The 13,870-nt window shown below is 42.5% G+C and overlaps 1 protein-coding gene across 3 annotated transcripts in view; it reads right to left on the reverse strand.

The window, feature by feature from the left end:
• Nucleotides 1-13,870, reverse strand: part of aldh1l2 (aldehyde dehydrogenase 1 family, member L2) — a 23,811-nt gene that overhangs the window by 4,599 nt on the left and 5,342 nt on the right. For all 3 annotated transcript variants that reach the window (XM_037978695.1, XM_037978697.1, XM_037978691.1), the window contains 16 exons: nucleotides 11,663-11,897; nucleotides 10,055-10,220; nucleotides 9,881-9,982; nucleotides 8,165-8,254; nucleotides 6,618-6,752; nucleotides 6,388-6,513; nucleotides 6,211-6,302; nucleotides 5,363-5,510; nucleotides 5,165-5,284; nucleotides 3,518-3,645; nucleotides 3,222-3,372; nucleotides 3,071-3,141; nucleotides 2,876-2,981; nucleotides 1,087-1,174; nucleotides 772-865; nucleotides 605-704 (listed from right to left, as the gene is read on the reverse strand). In XM_037978695.1, the coding sequence (XP_037834623.1) occupies nucleotides 605-704; nucleotides 772-865; nucleotides 1,087-1,174; nucleotides 2,876-2,981; nucleotides 3,071-3,141; nucleotides 3,222-3,372; nucleotides 3,518-3,645; nucleotides 5,165-5,284; nucleotides 5,363-5,510; nucleotides 6,211-6,302; nucleotides 6,388-6,513; nucleotides 6,618-6,752; nucleotides 8,165-8,254; nucleotides 9,881-9,982; nucleotides 10,055-10,220; nucleotides 11,663-11,892 (1,947 nt within the window). In that variant the 5' untranslated portion in view covers nucleotides 11,893-11,897. The remainder of the gene's footprint in view (nucleotides 1-604; nucleotides 705-771; nucleotides 866-1,086; nucleotides 1,175-2,875; nucleotides 2,982-3,070; nucleotides 3,142-3,221; nucleotides 3,373-3,517; nucleotides 3,646-5,164; nucleotides 5,285-5,362; nucleotides 5,511-6,210; nucleotides 6,303-6,387; nucleotides 6,514-6,617; nucleotides 6,753-8,164; nucleotides 8,255-9,880; nucleotides 9,983-10,054; nucleotides 10,221-11,662; nucleotides 11,898-13,870) is intronic.

Below are 13,870 nucleotides of genomic sequence, written 5' to 3' on the forward strand. Positions count from 1 at the left end.
CGGATCCCCTCAACACCTTGGCTGCGCCTAGAAATTCTGTCCATAAACGTTATGAACAGAATCGGTGAGGGACTATGTTTCTCGGCTGGCCTGGGAACACCTTGGGATTCCCCCGGAGGAGCTGGCCCAAGTGGCTGGGGAGAGGGAAGTCTGGGTCTCCCTGCTTAGGCTGCTGCCCCCGCGACCCGACCCCGGATAAGAGGAAGATGATGGATGGATGGATGGATGGATATTTGTACCTTTTAGATTTGCCATGTCCTGGGTGACTGAGAATCCACATCAACATATAATACCAAAGCTGGTAAACCAACGATATCAATACTAGCACGATGAGATTGATTACTTGAGTTGGTTTCTACTTTCAGTACAACCACTAGACCCCCTCAGCCAGGAAAGACCCATTTGAAGATTATCAGGCGTCAGTCGGTGTCTTTTAACCAGTTGTGTTTGTTGAAAGATTAAGATTAGTGGGTTTGCTTTGAAGTCAGGGTCGGACGTTCAAGCAGATAAGTGCGTTTGAAGGTTTATGTCAGATATGAAGTCCTATTGGTAGTACTTGGAGAGCTCATTAGGTAGTACCTAATGAAAAGTCACGTTTTCTCACCATGCGGACAGCCTTGTCCATGTCACAGTCGCTGAAGATGATCAGCGGCGACTTCCCTCCCAGCTCCAGAGAGACCTTCTTCAGGTTACTGAGCGCACAGCTGCAGGAGGAAACAGCGAGTGTTGGATTAAACCGTTATTTAAAATACAAATCTGTTTGGATTTCACCTCTTCATGATCTGTTTGCCGATCGGCGTGGAGCCGGTGAAGCCCAGCTTGCGAATGTCCGGGTGGTCAGAAAGACGTTGTCCCACCATGCCACCTGGTGGACGGCAAGAGAAAAGAAAATGTCTGATATCGATATGAGACCATTTATTTAGATCTTTCTACCCCCCCCCCCCCCACTGTCGTAGACATGACAGGACTTAACTTCCTACAGCATACTCCATTTCTTAACATCTGGACTACCCTGAATACCCTGACATGCAGCGAAATAAGACCGTAGGTTTAGCTGTGTGACGGATGTAATGATGTTCATCGTACCTGAGCCCGGCAGGATATTAATGACTCCCTTTGGGATGCCAGCTTTCACAGAAAGCTCAGCGAACTTCAGCGCGGTCAAAGGAGTCACCTGCAAGTGGATAACACAGAGAATCAAAACAGAGGACAAGAGCTGGACGATTTGTGCTCGGCGTCTTCCAGTGTTCATGTTTGGTGTGGTCATAGTTAAAAGAAGTGCGGTGATTTGAGGTCCTCTCATCGTCTACAGTTCGTAACATCATCAAAAGATTGCAAGAATCTGGAGAAATCTCTGAGCTCAAAGGATAAAAGACTGAAAGTCAATCCTGGGTGGCTGTGATCTCGGATGGACTCAGGAACACTTCCACAGATGATTGTCTGTAAAAACAGCTCGCTGTACCATCCACTGATGCTCCTTAAAGCTCTATCAGGCAGAGAAGAAGCCAGATGTGAACACCATCCAGAACCTCTGCTGTCTCCTCTGGACTGAGGACAAATCAAAATTCGAAATGAATGGATGCCACATCCTCTATACTAAACCAGAGAGGGACCATCTGGCGTTCGATCAGGGCTCAGTTCAAAGGTCTGCCTCGCTGATGGTATGGGGGTGCATTACTGCCTCTCTCAAAGGCAACTTATGCCCCTTTTACACCGGCTCTAATTCAGAAGTCCGGCTCTACTCCACTCTACTCGGTTCTATAAAGAATGCATCTCGTTCACACCGGCCAGTTTGGTCGGTAGCAGAGGAACGCCTCCTCGTGTTGCGGGGGGTGGGGCCGCGCTACCGAAACTTGGCGCCACTTGTGTAAACAACGGGAGCGCTATGGACAATGTTGGCCCTGTGTTGTTGCTGTTTTTTTAAACTTATGGTCACGCCTACGACCAATGAGTGAACAGGAGCTAAGCTAGCGCCGCCCACGAAAGCAGGGCCAGCCCGGCTGGACCGACTCCGAAGCAGGGACCAAAGAAGCAGGGCCAACCTCGAAAAAATGCCGGTGGAAACGCGCGCAAAGCGAGCCAAGTCGAGTGGAGCCGGGACCTTTAGGGCCCGTGTAAAAGGGGCATTACACATCTGGAAAGGAACCATCAATGCAGAAAAGCATGAACAGGTTTTAGAACAATACACGCTCAGACATCATCTTTTTCAGGGAAGGGCTTTGCATATTTCAGCAAGACGACATTAAAACACAGACTACATCTATAACAACAGCATGGCTTCATAGTAGAAGAGTCCAGGTGCTGAACTCCAGACCTCTCAGCAATTGAAGACATTTGACCCACTATGAAACAAAAAGATCTGACAAAAAAAGGGTCCTGCATCCGGCAAGAATCTTAAGTTTCAAAAAGCCTCTTTAGTTCTGATTGGAGTTGGAAGCTCCAGCTTTACAATTCCTTCTAATGATCCTAATATCAGGGCTGTTGGGTCACATGATTCACGGAAAGACGGAACAGTTTCCACTATTACTATGTTCCAATAAAATACGGATTTATGAGATTTGCAAATCATTGCATTCTGTTTTTATTTACATTTTATTCAACTTTTTACCCAACTATTTCACAGATGGGGTTGTTCAAGTGATTAACTAGTCAAGTTATCCCGATTCAAGAGGTCCTCCGCAGCTTAGCAACATTAGTTGACACAAAATTGGCTTTGGACTTCGCAATTTAACAAATATTGAGTTGAGATTTGGTGTGGTTGTAAAATATTTCATGAATATACATCTATCATTGGATATGCATCTATAACTGGTTAACTTTTAGAGTCACCCTAATTCAAGATTAGTCAATATTTTTGCGTACAAAACGTCCTCACCTGCGCAGGTTTCAAAACTAATGTGTTTCCAGCTGCAAGACAGGATGCACTTTTCCAAGCCAGCATCATGAGAGGGTAATTCCACGGGATGACTATGGCGCAAACTCTGCAACAGAGAAAAGCAAAAAAAACAACAAAAAACAGTCACGCACGCCGTAAAATACATCTAGGCGCTGAGTGAGTGCAGAGATCTACCCCAGAGGTTCTTTCTTTGTGAAGGTCAGGTTCCGGTTGGGCCTGGCTTGGTTGATGGGGATCGTTTTGCCCTGCCAAGAGCAAGACGTCAAGTTTACTTCTATAAATATTCTGTTTGCGCGTCGCTGCAAGGAGAAGCATCGATCCCCACCTGGATTTTGTCGCACCAGCCTGCGAAGTAGCGAAACGTCTGGATGGACATGCCCACGTGCGTCTTCAGGGCGAGGGTGTACACGGCGCCAGAATCGATGGACTCGATGGTGGCCAGTTCTTCTTGATGCTCCTCCATCAGGTCAGCAAGTCTGGAAGCAGGAGGTCAGAGGGAGCAGAGCTGTTAAATTGTGATTATACATGAATAAAAACCCTGATATTAAAATTCCAGGGCATCACGTTCCATTATCGGAAGAATTAAAGGCCAAACCAACAAATAAGTGGCATTGGACTTACTTGTGCAGCAGACTTCCTCTGTCTCTGGGGTTCATCTTACCCCACGGCCCGTTATCGAAAGCTTCTTTAGCAGCAGCCACTGCCCGGTCCACGTCTCCCACTGAGGCATACGACACCTTACAGATTACCTTGGTGAAAAAGGTTTTTTAACTGTTATTTTAGGAGCCCTTAAATGGTCATTTTCAGCGTGAAACTTGAAACACCACCAAACTTTTAAACTTAAGGGTCTATTATCATAGGCCCACCTCTAATCTGACCTACGACCCCAAGCATGACAGATGCCACAGATGCTAAATGCTCAACTTTTGGCAAAAATCACTGTATCCTGAATTATACTTCAATAAACAGATAAGACGAACCAACAATAAAATCGTCTTAAATACAGCAGAGCACACTAAATCAACGAAGGCCAACAAGGATTTGGATTTTCATTAAACTGTCAACAACAGAAAAAACTACAATACACATCGAGCAAATGCTTAAAACGTGGGAAATGGACCGTATATATAGGCATTAGTTTGTAAATATGCAGTCTATGGTTCATAAACTCTACAAACCATTGACCACAGTCTACGGTCCGTATATCAGACCCTCCAGGATTTCGCGATGTTGCGATCGCAACTATTAACGCAAAATCAAGCAAACCCCGCGATATTGCAACTTTTTGCAACTTTTCCTAAAATACCGCAACTTTCCCAAAACTTTAACCCAATATTTACTGTTTCTAAAGTGATTCGCCACCGTTTCTGCGGTCTAGTCTCTTCTTTGTGGGTTTGTGTAGCGTGGAATACAAAATAAGCCTAAATAACTCAGGAAGAAGACACGTGACGTCACTTCCTGTTAACATCAGAATGCCGGGAGCGTGCAGGAGCAGCGACCGAAGCCAAAATATGCGCTAATCAGTCCCTCCAGGATTTCGCGGGGCATTTTTTGTGATTGTTGTGGGCTAAAATGCCTGATTTCGCGGGGCATTTTCCTAAAAGTTGCGGCGGAGTTAGCGGCGTCTAGCTCATGGCTGACCCAAAACAGGAACGCTAATGTCGGCCGGCCGTTCTCTGCCGGCCCCTTCTCTCACGCGCGGCGGTTAACTTAGGGGACGGCTGGCCGACATTAGCGTTCCTGTTTCGGGTCAGCCGTGAGCTAGACGCCGCTAACTCCGCGGAGCGCGAATATCCAACATCCAACTTAAAACTAACTTAACTGCGGTCCTTTGCTGAAATCTTTGTGGGCAAATGTGAAGCATTAGCAGGAAAAGTTTTGGACAAAGTTGCAAAAAGTTGTGATTTTGCAGGGTTTGCTTGATTTTGCGTTAATAGTTGCGATCGCAACATCGCGGAATCCTGGAGGGTCTGATATATGGACTGTCTATATAGGCATCAGTTCGGAAATATGCAATCTATGGTTCATAAACTATAAAAAACCATTGACCACTGTCTACGGTCCGTGTATGTACAGTCAATGGTTCATGTATGTATGGTCTATAGTTTTTATCTGGACAGTCTACAGGTCTACTTCTTGGTTGGATGTTTCCTATCCAGCTTGTACTGCTCCACGTCTTATTTCCTGTTCCTGTGTTGACAAGTCTCCTAATGTGGTCCAACAGGACAGAATAAGAAAAAGAATTCATGAATGAATGGTGACACTTACAGACCCATCGGTAGGATTGATGGTGTCATACTTCTTTCCATTTTCGGAGTCCTCAAACTTGCCATTGATAAAACACTGATACGGCATTTTCACCGTCATGTTGTTCACTTCTTTGGTTACCTGGGTAAAAAAAGGAACGATGGTAACCCTGCTGAGAACGTCAGGGGAAAGGAGCCTGCATGAGTGTCTCCAGCTCACATAGTCGACGAGCAGCTCCTCCTCCTGGTCCTCTCCTCTCAGCTTACGGATAAACATCTGGATGAAGTCCTGGAAGGTGGTGGCCATGTACACGTCCTCGTTCTGCAGCTGGACGCCGGCACACTTCTGCTTGATCTCCTCTACCAACCTGCACGCGGAGAGGACGGTTTGTCATCCGTCCAAACAGCATCGGATCAACCAACGCTATCCATTTTCCTTTTTTTTTTTATAACTTTCGGGAACACTGTTGCTGCTTATTGCACAAAATCTTTTTTTTTAAACTTTGACCTTGATTGTTGGCGTCAACCCTGCCATGATGTGAAAATACATTTATATGAGCATTTACACACAGTTTATAGGATAATTAATTCATTAAGTCATTAAGCATGAATAAACATTGAGTATGTTGGTTTGGAAGTAATTAGCCTTTATGGGTAAAGTTAATTTACAGTGTTTTAAATATGAATCATCCCTAATTAATGATGTTTTCAAGGTTAATTATTCATTTATTGAAGATTAAATAAGGTATAATTGCTATAAAGTGCTACCCTTTCTCTCATTTAGCAGTCATTTCTTACGCCTCACTCAGCTTTTAAATGAATTTTTTAACATTAAAACAGATTTTTCAACAAAAACCTGATCATACAGAAATTAAAACTATATATTGTTGGCTTCTAAGTCACTGTCAAGAGAAAACTTCACTAATTAGGCTCAGTTTTTTTTAAGCAAAATAAGAATAGGACTCGATCTGAACCAGACTGGAGGGCCGGATGAAATGTTACAGAGGGCCAGATCTGGCCCGCAGGCCTTGAGTTTGACACGTGTGCTGTAATACTCCCCATCCTTACCTGACCACATCCATGGAGGCTGCTCCGGACTTAAAGAAGTCCGTGGCGTCTTCGATGGCCGCAACGTTGCTGAGGATGCCCTTCCAGATGGCCTTTAATTAAAGAAAGATCAAAAGATTTTATTTCCTTGTTGGTTTTATGTTGTGATAAAAACAAAGAACGCTGTATCGGGCTTGCCCTGATTTCCTCGGCCATCTTCTTCTCCTCGTCGGTCAGCTCCACGCTGGAGCTCTCTCCCGAGGAGAAGTACTTGGACGCGGGGATCATCTTCCCGTCTTCGAACTGCAGGTTCTTAACGAGCAGCTGCGGGATCAAACAGGACAGAGATCAAAGGCAGGAGGTCACGTTATTGTTTGAAGTTTCAGCTCTTCATCTCAACGTTTGTTTTGGAGTAAGGTCCGACTCACAGCTTTCCCATCGGTCCCGAACAGGACGAGGCCGGTCTTCGCGATGAGGCCGGGTTGGGAAGCACCTTCGATTTCCAGGGGCAGACCGTCCGGAGCCGACCCCCCCAACAGGGATGAGCCATAAAGGGTCACAGGCTGAGGAAAGACAACAACAAAGGATTTATAGAGGTTTACCAAAGATTTCCCATATTGCCATATTTCAAAACAAAGCTGGATTTAAATCAAACACCGATCAACCAAACAAATAACAAAAAATTATCCAATCGACTTTTTGTAAATTTACACAATTGACTGATTACAAAATTGTACTTTAAAAACCAGAGCAATATGCGGATTAAATGAGGATTTATCAAGAAAATAATACTGTAATAATTCTGAAGTGCTAACTGAAAAAGTTCTTCTTCTTGTGGATTTTATTGGCGGTTGGCAAGAAACTGAAGGTGTACATTACCGCCACCTGCTGGTGACTGAAAACGTTACGTGCCGGGAGTTCAGGTCTTCATTTCCTGTTCCACCATAAGGTCCCGTTGAATTAACAACAAAATAAAAGCTCGTCTTTGGTTTAACCATTGCAGTTAAAAAAAAAAAAAAAAAATGTACCTCTTTTTTTTTTGCAATTGCTGTTTTTCTAATTTTGTTTTAAAAACAAAAAAAAAAAACAAAGAACGAACCGTACACAGATTCAGGATAATTCACTTTGAAATTTGTTCAGAAGATTTTCTTAATTCTGCCAGGTTGTCAGGTTAATTTTAGATTGGAAATAGATGGCATTTATTAATTTGCATCAGTTAAAATGAACCCCGAATTGCTTCTTCTTTTATCTTTCTCATCCCGCAGCATTATTGGTGCCTCAGCAGATCAGATGCTGTGGAGGAACAGTCATCACTTCCTGTTTGAGGAACTTGGAGGCTGCTCAGGCCTCGACAGAACCACGACAAGGAGGCAGATGTCTGTTGACGAACTATACTTAAGATCAAAAATGAAACTGCTCAAATAATGCACCAGGCAAGAAAAGAAAGGGATTATAATTTTAGAGGAATGTTTCCCTTTCAAATGCTTAATGCACGGACAACAGTGAAAACATTTCGTATTTTTGTGATTTTTGTGAGGTAAAATTATCGAACACACCTAAAACTGAATTACAAGAACGCTCAAACATTTTCCAGTTTAAAAAACAATATAATTTAAAGACGTTCAAAAAGTATTTCTGCGAAGAAAATCTAGATATGATCAATTATAATGAACTAATTATGAAATATGAGACAGTTTATGTGAATGAGAGTATGCAGATATGGGAATGTGGGTAAATGTCAACAGATTTAATTACTTATATATATATATATATTTAAGCATTTATGTCCTTTGTAAAACCTGACTTATTATTATTGATATATTTATTTTTACTGACTGAATTATTATATAGGAATGTACTATATATTTGTGTGTGTGCCATAGTAGAATTTTGACTTTAATCTCAGAATTTTGAGAAAAAAGTCTGAATTTTCTTCCACTGTAAGTACGTGGCTACTGAAAGCCAGAAAACACACCTGTCCATCAATGAGTGTCCACGCTCCGGGGACTTTGTCATGGCCACGGATCCAGTTGTGGATGGCCTCGGCTGGCTGGGCCAAGTTCACCTGGGAGACAAAGAGGGGGGTCAACACGCCGCTGAGGGATCACATTCAGCTCCACATCCAGCGGGACCGGCTGCAGGGACACGTCCAGTGGAAAACCCGACTAAGAATAGCATGCTGTCGACAACGTGGCGCTCAGTGACCAATCAGAAGGCAGCTAGGATGAGACCCCGCCTCTGTTTTTCTACTTATAGGACAAACCAGCGGGAACCAGTCGGGAGCTGCTGTTTCGATGGACTACACGAGCCACACGGCAGTAAATTTCCACGCTGCTCTCTGAATTCTGTGCGAACAGGACTTACTGGAGTGTTTACGGAAAACTGTCTTTCTCCTGACACATTGTGTCTTCTCACAGGAAGCACTTTGTACAAAAAGGATCGCTCCTAAACTCCAATAAATGCTACAAGAAAACTATGGAGTCCTACAGTTCGCCCTGTTGGTTGTTTTAGTCCAGGGGTGTCAAACCCAGTGACGCAAGGGGGCCAAAATTAAAAATTTGGTCCTAGCCAAGGGCCGATCACAATCAATATTTATTAAAAATTATATAAATTAATTAGTTTTAGATGTATTATATCAAATCATTTATATAGAAATATCAATGACCTTTTCCCAGTTACAGATTATACAGAATTTAGAGCAAACAGACTTTAATGAACACATAAATAGATCAAACTTCTAAAAGCTCATCATTAGCTGTCATTTCTTACGCCTCACTCAGCTTTTAAATGAAGTTTTTAACATTAAAACAGACAAAAACCTGATCAGACAGAAATTAAAACTATATATTGTTGGCTTCTAAGTCACTGTCAGAGAAAACTTCAGTTTTTTTAAGCAAAATAAGAATCAGAGACTCGATCTGAACCAGACTAGAGGGCCGGATGAAATGTTACAGAGGGCCGGATCTGGCCCGCGGGCCTTGAGTTTGACACGTGTGTTTTAGTAAAACCCTGAAACTCACCAAAATCACAAGATATCACATTTAGAGTATGTCACACCAAATTTTAGCTCAATATCTGTAAAATTGACTGAGTTATATATATTCTGGTGTTGACTAATGTCAATTAGCTGTGGCAGCCATCTTGAATTGAATCAATTGAAAATTCCTCCTTTATCTTTCATTAGTAGGTGACACGGCGACAGGGTGCTTATTTTTGATTTCAAATTAAAAACACTTGCTTAAAACAAAGATGGCTGCCACAGCAAAATGGCTATAAATCAGCCAGTAATAAGTCAGCTGTGTACGTTAGCAAAAATATTTTAAGGACAAAATTAAATGAAACTCTCCAAAAATAATAATTGAATTGGCAACTGATTAACCTTTGGAGTCAACTCATTCAAGATGGCCGCCACAGCCAACTGACGTTTAAAAAAAACACAAAAATAGCTTTAATTCAGTCAGATTTACAAATGTAGAGCTAAGATTTGGTGTGGTTGTTGCTCCAAGTGCTACTCAAGATCTTTACTTAAAACTGTTGGAGTCTGTTTGTCTGTTAGCAAAATATATCTTGAACGAATGGACAGATTTTAATTCGACTTCCTGAAAGTACCCTTTGGATGTACATCTGCAGCTGATTTACTTTTTTTCAGAGTCCATAACAGTACCTATCCTCCTGAAGTAGACACTCTTACCCTTGCGTTGGATTTCTTCTGAATCCCTTCATAACTTGCTCCTTCTTCTGTTTGGGGAATTCGAGGGGCCTTTCCGTCGGCAATGAGCTGCACCGCCTCCACCTACACCGAGAGTCACAGTCTCAGTCTGGGTGAAGGTTAGGCGAGTGTTCAGATCGGGTAAGGATTGCTTACCATGGCTTTGATGCCCTCCGGGAAGAGGAACCGGTTGTACAGCGTGTCCACCGTGTCATTGGGCTCAACGGCACATTCTCTCTGCAGCAGGATGGGCCCGGTGTCCAGTCCATCGTCGGCCCAGAACACTGTGAAGCCAGCTTTTTTATCGCCGTGGATCAGGGTCCTAGTGACATATAGAGATATCAAAACTCTGGCCTGGATTCACTAAGACTGTGCAGATCTTAATTCATCAATTTTTTTGTGCATCATTTGCACCCGCTATTTGCTCCATCCCATTGTTGTTTTTAAACAGCACAAATTACATGCTGGCATAAAAACACCCATCAACCTCAGCAGGTCAGAGCACTTTGCACCATTTTAACATTAGACAGACCCTCCAGGATTTCGCGATGTTGTGATAGCAACTATTAACGCAAAATCAAGCAAACCCTGCGAAATCGCAACTTTTTGCAACTTTGTCCAAAACACCGCAACTTTCCAGCAACTTTAACCCCAAATAACTCACGAAAAAGACTGTTTTTTTACTAAAATCAATTAACAACCATAACTTTTAATATCTAAACCAAAAATCCTTCCTAGTTTTGTAAGATAATTCCCAACAAACATTGACATTCTTAAAAGGTGCTTTATTTGAGAACTTTGATAGCTTCTAAACTGACATTCATGAGCATTTCTGGATTGTCCCTGGTCTGCAGCTCTCCTCACATGTTTTGCAGACACAAAGTGTTTGTCGATGCGTTTATGTTCCATGATTACACTGCAGGACGTGCAAAACAGCTGCAGCTGGGGAGGAAACTGGTTTGCTGAAATCTTTGTGGGCAAATGTGAAGCATTAGCGCACATTTTGGCTTCGGTTGCTGCTCCTGCACGCTCCCGGCATTCTGATGTTAACAGGAAGTGACGTCACGTGTCTTCTTCCTGAGTTATTTGTGGTTATTTTGTATTCCACGCTACACAAACCCACAAAGAAGAGACTAGACCGCAGAAACGGTGGCAAATCACTTTAGAAACAATAAATATTGGGTTAAAGTTGCGGGAAAGTTGTGATGTTTTGGGCAAAGTTGCAAAAAGTTGCGATTTCGCGGGGTTTGCTTGATTTTGCGTTAATAGTTGCGATCGCAACATCGCCAAATCCTGGAGGGTCTGGTTAATGTATGTGAATGTTTAGTGCCCTGAGATGACCCTTGTTGTGACTTGGTGCTGTATATATAAACTGAATTGAATGAATATTTAGCACTTCTTCACATTGTCCTCTCGTTCCTCTAATGTTAATTAAAACAACTTGTTACTCTACTAAGGCACTAGTGTTGGAGTTAACAGATAACAGACTTCGCTGCTTGTGACAGCTACTGAATAAAATCTATAAAAATGTTAGAGCATGCTGTGTCTGCGGAGCTGAAAACAACTGGAAGTTATTCATTTCCACGCAGTGATAACAGGAGCAGACAGATAGGAAGGGTGGGGCGCAGACAGTTAGAGGGAGAGATAAGAAAGCTGGTGTCTAACAGAACAATCATTACCCTGACTGAATCACTGGAAACAAACACAGTACATAAAAACAGTATATACTGCAGCCTGAAATCGGTTTATCGTCCTCTTTCTCACCAGTTGATGGCGGAAGCTCCTCTGTGCAGAGGTAAGATGGAGGGATGGTAGATGATAGAGCCATGCTTGGGATGGTCGATCACGTTCATGGGGATGAACTGAGAGCAGAAGGGCATGACGTTCAGCTCTGCACCCACTGACTTATACGCCTCCACCACCTCTGGGAGGGGCTTTCCTTTGACCCGCCACCTTGGAAACTTGAACACCGGCGTCCCGTCCTTCTCTGCCATCACCGCTAGAAGACACAAGTGAGGGTGAGAATTGTAGTTTCAGTGGCTTACTCCCGTGAAGTTCGTAATCCATAGTTTTCAAACTTTGGTACAAATACCACTGGAGGTACTCAGGATCTCTCCAGTGGATATTTTGGTATCAAAACCCTAATTACTCAAAGCAAAACTACAATGGAGAATATTTTGACAACCTCTGTGGAAGCTGGAGTGGATGATAGTTAACCTAAGTTAAGTTAAGTCCCCGAGCGGGTTTGGCTCGGAGACTTAACTTAATTGATCTGTATCAAAATATCTGACCACATTACACTCCCAATTGCTCAATTGCTGTTGTTCAGCTTCTGTCTATGATTTTTTTTTGCCAGACATGCCATAATTTCCACAGGACAGCGATAAAGTCAATAGGATTTCAGAACCTGCCATGGTTTTGGGGGTTTCATGGTATTTTTTGTTAGTGTAATTTATTATTTCCTGTTTGCATTTCTCTGTTCTTTGTTTGTCATTCCATGTTTTGTTATTTCTGACAGTGTTTTCAGTTAACTAATTACCATTAGGTGTTTGGGTACCTGTTTTGCCTGACATTTTTTAAGGTTTTTATTGATCCATGTTCCCAGTCAGTGTTTTTTCTCTGCTTCTCTCTTCTCTCTACCCGGCTGCATTTATTATGTAATCAACTTTCCCATATATATTGTACTCAGTAGCTCAGCCAGTTGTCAGATTCCCAATATTCAGTTTGATGCCCTTGTCATGGTTCCTATCCAGTCCATTTTTCAGTCTTTTTTTTGTTCAAACAAGTGGTTTAGAGTATTTATTCTTGCGTCTTGTTGCGCTTTAATTTCATTGTGACATACAATGACCCTAAAGACATAATCATGTTTTAAAAAGTGTGCTTTTAAATCCAAGACTCAAAGCATTTAAGTTTCCAAAGACTCCGTCTAAGTATTGTCCAGTTTTACTTCTGAAATTATAAATTAGGGAAGGTTTCGAAAGTCTCCCGAATGAAGACAGACATAGGCAGTAAAAAGGTTTTCTGTAAATAGCAATTAGACCTGGAACCCAATGAGGCAGTTATAACTAGTTCAACCTGAGTCAGATAAGCTTTCATTCCAGTCAGAACCACATCTACTCATGCAGCTATAATAAACTGTAATAAACCCAATACAGGTCAGCATATCAAACAATATGCTGAAGATCTTGCAGCTGACTTTTTGTGCTTTGACATGTTGTGCTATGAAGGGTCAAAGGACAAAAACACTTGACTCTTAATGTCCCAAATGCACAACTCCATGTCAGCCAGTGGGCGAAAAGAAAAACTCAAAACTCTATTGGGCTCAAATTTCTCCAAACAGGAAAGAATTGAATATTTTTCGGGGAACATAAAGGTATAAAACAAAGGTCAAAAGGTGACTGATACTTTTCACCTCGTAGCCTCATCTCTAGACCGCACAGATCCAGACAATGGAGCCATTATCCCTCAGCTACTTTAGGATAAAGGCCCGTCTTTGTCCAGGAGGCCTCTGATGAGCACAGCTAGGATCCAGGATTCTCTGAGGACTGAGCTTCGACCCAAAGCCATTATCGTTGTCAGTGTGTTCCATTTATCTAAAGGACCAGTTTTGGGGGAAAGTAAGGGACTAAAAGACTCATATAACCAGTGTTTTCTCCTTTAGCTTACAGGTACAATTGCACAAGTGATTTTGTTTTATAGCCACTTTTAGGGACTTTAATCAGAACCTCCAGGATTTCACGATGTTGCGATCGCAACTATTAACGTAAAATCAAGCAAACTTTCCTGCAACTTTAACCCAATAATTATTGTTTCTAAAGTGATTCGCCACCGTTTCTGCGGTCTAGTCTCTTCTTTGTGGGTTTGTGTAGCGTGGAATACAAAATAAGCCCAAATAACTCAGGAAGAAGACACATGACGTCACTTCCTGTTAACATCAGAATGCCGGGAGCGTGCAGGAGCAGCGACCGAAGC

The sequence above is a fragment of the Kryptolebias marmoratus genome, linkage group LG1 (assembly GCF_001649575.2).
Source record: "Kryptolebias marmoratus isolate JLee-2015 linkage group LG1, ASM164957v2, whole genome shotgun sequence".
Taxonomy (NCBI): domain Eukaryota; kingdom Metazoa; phylum Chordata; class Actinopteri; order Cyprinodontiformes; family Rivulidae; genus Kryptolebias; species Kryptolebias marmoratus.